The sequence below is a fragment of the Oryzias melastigma genome, linkage group LG11, assembly GCF_002922805.2.
Source record: "Oryzias melastigma strain HK-1 linkage group LG11, ASM292280v2, whole genome shotgun sequence".
NCBI lineage: Eukaryota > Metazoa > Chordata > Actinopteri > Beloniformes > Adrianichthyidae > Oryzias > Oryzias melastigma.
In genome coordinates this window covers 12808655-12814864 of record NC_050522.1, presented here as the reverse complement: position 1 = coordinate 12814864, position 6210 = coordinate 12808655, and the positions used below count along the sequence as shown (strand labels likewise).

Below are 6210 nucleotides of genomic sequence, written 5' to 3'. Positions count from 1 at the left end.
TTGAAAAGACTTTTATTGGAGTGTTGCTTGATTAAATAATGTTGTATTTATTTATTTAATTAAGAACAGTTTGGGCTTCCATAATTTTCCTGCAGGGCACGTTTAATTACGTTAGGGTCCAACCCACTGAAGAGATGGGAACCTTCATTTTCAATTTTCATGTATATATATTTGTATATTTACATCTTGCAATGCAAGGCAAAGCAAGTTTATTTGGACGGCACATTTCATGTACAGAACCAATACAAATTGATATAGATATAAATAGTAAATGTGTGATCACTAAAGAAAGTAAAAATCACCTAATTCAAAACAAGCAGTCACACTCAACTGCTTGAAAAAAAACTCAGGGAAATTTTTCCCCATAAAAATTATCAGGTTTTCTTTTGATATCAGGTAACACACCAAGACATTGACAATATTATAATATTCTGGCTGAATCTGCTTCTTCTCAGGTGAGATGTTCATCCCGTTCTACACTGGGAGAGTCATCGACATCTTGGGAAGTAACTTTGAACGAAATGAGTTTCTATCTGCTCTCCTCTTCATGGGCCTGTATTCTGTGGGAGGGTAAGACAGGATTTCCAGCATCTTATTTGAGACGATGACACCTGCATCTGCAGCTTGTTAAAAGCTCACACCCACATTTCTGAAAGATTTACACGCTAGCTGCTTCCCCCCGCTGATGTCAAACAACCATTATTTTTGTTAAAAGCATTTTTGCAAAAATCTAAAGGCATTTAAATAAAAGACAATAGCAGCAAATATCTACAAATTACCTCAGGCTGTTGTCATAGTGTTTCTTAAAATTGTCACATGAGCAGCCTCAAAAATCACCACGATGAGCATTTCATTTGGTGTGTGTTGGAATTAAATTGTTGCTTTCTTTCTGTCTGTCTAGTTCTGTGAGTGCCGGCTGCAGAGGGGGTGTGTTAATATGTGCTGTCAGCTCATTCACCTGCAGAATGAAGGTGAAGCTGTTTGAAGCCTTGACCAAGCAGGAAATAGGATTTTTTGAGACCATAAAGACAGGTAATGTTTGCTGTTCACCATCACAGAAAACATGTGATGGTGAACAGCCTTCAGCTAAGTCCTGTAACTCATCTGTTCAGGTGAAATCACATCCAGGTTGTCCAAAGATACATCACTGATGGCAAGAACAGTGTGTTTGAACGTGAACGTCCTGCTGAGGACCTTCATCAAGACAGTTGGCATAATTACTCTGATGATGAGTCTGTCGTGGAAGCTGACGTTGCTCGTGTTGATGGAAACTCCAATCACTGGTCTCATCCAGAACATCTATGACACAAAATACCAGGTACAGTAGAAGCTCATACATAAAAAAAACTTTTTCTAAGTAATCCCCCCCCCCGCATGAGTTTTCACCGGGGACTCCGGCTTCCTCCCACCGTCCAAAAACATGCTTCATAGGTTAATTGGTGACTCTAAATTGCCCCTAGGTGTGAATGTGAGAGTGAATGTGTGTGTGAATGAGGCCCTGCGATAGACTGGTGACCCGTCCAGGGTGAACCCCGCCTTCATCCATCAGTAGTCGGGTTAGGCTACAGCACCCCGTGCCCCCAAAAGGGAAAAAGCGGCCAAGAATATGAATCATGAATTATTTATTTGGTAAATGAAGTTACTTTAATGTGTTTATGGAACTGGGTTTTCATTAAAATATTGTTTCTCTGTTCAGAGATTGTTCCAGGATATGCAGAGCTCCATGGCTCGTACAAATGACTCCGCAAACGAGGTCGTGTTTGGGATTCGAGTGGTACGAAGTTTCCACACGGAGATGCATGAGGCCAGTCGCTATGACAAACGTCTGATGGAAACACACAGTCTGAAGACGCGCCGGGACACAGTTAGAGCCATTTATTTACTCGCTCGGAGGGTGAGAAGTTCATGTTTCCTATTTGCTCCTGGATTCAGAGACATCTGAGGAGATTATCTAATTTGAAATGTGTGTCTAGTTGACAGGTTTGGCCATGCAGGTGTTTATATTATACTATGGAAGACTTTTCATCCAGAAGGGACAGATGACCACAGGAAACCTGGTTTCCTTCATCCTCTACCAGTCTGATCTTGGTGACAACATCAGGGTGAGTGCTCCATGATGCTGTCAGATTATGTTTTTGACTTTAAAACAAAGATAAAAATATCAACAGCATAAAGATATTTTTATGTGGGAAATCTCAACACTCAAATCCCAAACTCCTCCTCCACCAGACCCTGACTTACATCTTTGGTGACATGCTCAACTCAGTCGTGGCGGCTGGAAAAGTATTTGAGTATCTGGACAGAAAGCCTCAGATCAGCACAGACGGAAAACTCAAACCAGATCAGATGAAAGGACGCGTCACTTACCGACATCTCAATTTTGCTTATCCTTCAAACCCCAGCAAAACTGTGCTACAGGTGAGAAAGTGTGTTTTCACGTGGGCTTCATTTAAGCAGTTTGTGAGCAAAGTCTGCTGCTCCAGGAGTTGTCTCTGGAGCTGAAACCGGGTCAGATGACCGCTCTTGTGGGTCCGTCTGGAGAGGGAAAGAGCACCTGTGTGAGTCTGCTGCAGAGATTCTACGAGCCTCAAGATGGAGAAATTCTTCTGGATGGGAATCCACTGAGATCCTATGATCATCATTATTTCCATAAGAAGGTATCTCATGTTGAATTAGAGTAAAAAGGATAAACTGCGCATGTATTTGAGTAAATATAACGTATATATGTTGTGTTATTTCCTTTTCCAGGTCGCTGCAGTGAGCCAGGAGCCAGTGCTCCTCTCTGGGTCCATCAGAGACAACATTACTTACGGACTTTCTGACTGTTCCATGGAGGAGATCAAGGAAGCAGCCTGCAAAGCCAACGCTCACGACTTCATCATGAAACTGGACAAAGGATATGATACCGGTAAACAAAGATAAACTTTAAAGTTTTCTGACACATATAGCAGCAAAAACTGGATCATAAAGTACGGAAAGTTTCAATACTTGAGTAAACATGCAGATTGTATATATTTCACATTATTTAAAGAAAACTTTTTGAGCTTCCTTCAGTGAATCCTGACTTCACATGGTTGCTCACTTCTCAGAGGTCGGCGAGGGCGGCGGTCAGCTGTCCAAAAGTGAGAGGCAGCGGATCGGCATCGCTCGAGCTCTGATCCGGAAACCCCAGGTCCTCATTCTGGATGAAATAACCAGCTCTCTGGACATCGAGAATGAAAATAAGGTTTGCTGCCTCTTTTTAACCTATTTAAAGCAAAAGTTTTAGGGATAAATCTTAAATTTAGGACAATTTATATTGACCCTTTTAGATTTCAGTGCTTAAAAATCTGTCTTTTGGAAGAGTGTAGCAAAAAATCAAACATATTTCTTCAAATATCTCTAAATACTTTTTATGCTTGGAGCAGTTTTTGTGTCCTTTTTATTTTAAATGGGTGATTTTGGCTTTTCTTAAGCTGAATTCACACTGAATGCAGTTTGCACGTCAGGGGCGTCCAGTTTCAATGTTAAGTCAATGGTACAGACACGATTTAAAGTCCTGCGACACGATAACATTAGCTGGTAGCTCCTCCCACATGTGACTGGGACGTAAAGCCTAAAGGAACACATTTTTGAATGAAAGAGAGGCGACTGACGCAAGTATGTTAGTTGTGAACACAGCTTAATAGCTTTGACTTCACCAGGATACACTGCACTGTCAAGTGTGATCTTTGTTTTATAAGTAAACTAGAAACCTACATATGTAAATAATTTAATAAAAAATAAAAGAAAAAGCAGATGAACATCTCTGTTATGGGTTCTGTTCAGGTCCTGCAGACTCTGGCCAGCTGCCCAAACCAGACTCTCGTGGTGATCGCTCACAGCCTGAAAACCATCGAGAAGGCGGATCAGATCGTGGTGATAAATGGTGGAAAAGTTCAAGAGCAGGGAACTCACCAGGAACTGATGGATCTAAAGGGAGCCTACTACAAACTGAAAGAGGAGCTCTTCACCGAAAAGACCAACCAAGCACAGACTGAAGCTTAATGTGTGTTATTGTGTAACATACTTCTGTACATAGTAAATCTGTATGTTCTCCTTAAATACAATATTCCAATCTCTGTTTTTCAAGAACAAGTTATTTTATTTATTTTATACTCACATCATAAAACTTTTCAGTTGAAGTTTGTCTCTTTGATGCCTTTTTTCCATTTTTAACTTTTGATAGCGACAAACTACAATCATAAACAAATCACTTGTGTCTCCATTAATTTACCTGATGGATCAACAGCTGCTTTATGTATATTTGTACATATTTGTGTTTCTGTCAATTAAAAACAGAGAAAATCCTATTATTTCTGTGGTTTTACTTTTTAATGCTATTAGTCATAACCTTTATTAATCCTATTTCTCTTCACAACAGAATAGTTAGCAAGGTCCTTTTATCGGATTAGTTATATAAAAGAAATGCAAATAACTTCTAAACTAAACGCTTCTCAGTTATAAACGTGCACTTGAACTTACATAATAAAGTGTTAAACTGCTCACAACTTTAGAAAAAAAAATTCCAGCACTTTTTTAATTACATGAACAAACTTTATAAGTGGTTATTTCCTTCTGGATTAAAGCTACCAGACTTTATTGTGGTTCCTCTTGTGAAAACGAATGAAGTAACGCTCTGAAATGTGGTTAGTTTGGCTTTTGTTTTGTTATCTGAGCTGGAAAGCACCGGAACAACCAGCACGGCCGTGTTTTTTCTCATTGGCAGCGATGCTGAGTTGGCATTGAGTCCAGATGAGGTGTGTCAAACACCAACGCTGACAAGAATCAACACACGACTCCCTCTGTCGACTGAAAGACAGCGACTCTCAGTTACTGTTGGACGCCATTTTGTCACGATTTGAGTGAACGCTTGAAATGGCGGCTGAAGTCGTGTGTTGCGAAAGTGACAAACTGAATTTGTCAGTGTAAATTTAGACTAAAATGCCTTCGATTCCCAAGACATCATTTTTAAAAACCAAAGTTAAGCACAACTGAACAAGAGTGACAGTAACTGCAGGATAATACACTTTAGAAAGCAAACTGGCATTTTTAGTTCAGCCAGTTCAGGTTTTTTCTTTTATCTTTCCTACTTTTTTTTCATTGGTGAAGTTTGAATTTATTTTTTGTCTAATTTCTCATCTTTTTTTCTCAGATATCCATGAAAATAGACGTTTTTAGACATCAATGTCTGCTTTAGTCTTTTAAAACCGTGAAAAATAGAATAAAAACTTCAATTAAGTAAGCTGTCTTGATTTGCTTGACTACATTTTTTTATTTTGTTCCTTATTTGGTTGTATTCATCTGTGTCTGTTCAGGCTGGCTGTGACTCCGCCCACTCACCTGTGGATCCTGTTGATCAGTCACAGTGGGCTGCATGTTTCGAATTAGCCAAATTGCATTAAAGGAACCCTGTGTCTTCAGTGTTGGCCCATCTTGTGCTCTGGTCAAGTTTTTGGATATATAATGAAATACAGTGATGGTTGAGGTTACATATGACTGCTTTTACAGAGTTTATTCTGTCGCAGTCCTGCCAGCTTTCTCTGTACCAACACATCTATCAGCGATTGAAAGCACCACAATGTGCCAGAACAGAGAAACACAGAGCTGTGCTGCTTTCCGATTGGTATGAGGCCTCGTCATGGTATTTGACAAAAACAACTCCTACATCCTGCTCTTTCCTTAGGACCCTTCTGCTGGAACAGGGCAAACTCACAAGAGTTCAATGTTTTGTTGAGTGAAGTAAAATGATTTAAGTGAAGCCGCTCTCTAGTCTGTGTCTTTATTAGATGTAAAATATTCTAGAACGGACAGTAGCATTCACAGTGGTGAGTGAACAGACAGAGAAAAATGTATGCCAAAAAACTAAAAGATAAAAAAAAATCTTTTTTTTTGCAAGAGTCTCTGTATAATTCTGGTTTGAAGAAAAGCAAATATCTAATCAGAAACTACAAACCAAAAGTGTAATTTTTCAACAAACTAAACTGTATTTGACAATTATTACTAAAAATACAGTACATGTTTGCTTATCTGAACGGCATCGCTGCATCATTTACATGCACTGCAGCTCAGGAAGGTGTTTGTGTGCAGAACATTTCAATGTGTCACGCATCAAACCACAGAGAAACAATTGAGATCTGTTATGATTCTGATGAAAAAACTGCTGCAGCGTTACGAGTTCCTGCTGGAGTG

General features: G+C 39.5%; 1 protein-coding gene across 2 annotated transcripts in view; it reads left to right on the top strand.

Moving 5' to 3' along the window:
- Positions 1-4329, top strand: part of tap2a (transporter associated with antigen processing, subunit type a) — a 7605-nt gene extending 3276 nt beyond the window's left edge. The window contains exons 2-11 of one of the 2 annotated variants that reach the window (XM_024293512.2): positions 456-570; positions 902-1032; positions 1113-1318; positions 1697-1894; positions 1974-2102; positions 2230-2418; positions 2484-2657; positions 2749-2908; positions 3090-3226; positions 3808-4329. In XM_024293512.2, the coding sequence (XP_024149280.1) occupies positions 456-570; positions 902-1032; positions 1113-1318; positions 1697-1894; positions 1974-2102; positions 2230-2418; positions 2484-2657; positions 2749-2908; positions 3090-3226; positions 3808-4026 (1658 nt within the window). In that variant the 3' untranslated portion in view covers positions 4027-4329. The remainder of the gene's footprint in view (positions 1-455; positions 571-901; positions 1033-1112; positions 1319-1696; positions 1895-1973; positions 2103-2229; positions 2419-2483; positions 2658-2748; positions 2909-3089; positions 3227-3807) is intronic. The other variant, XM_024293507.2, reaches the window with a different exon arrangement.
- The last annotated feature ends 1881 nt before the right edge of the window (positions 4330-6210 follow it).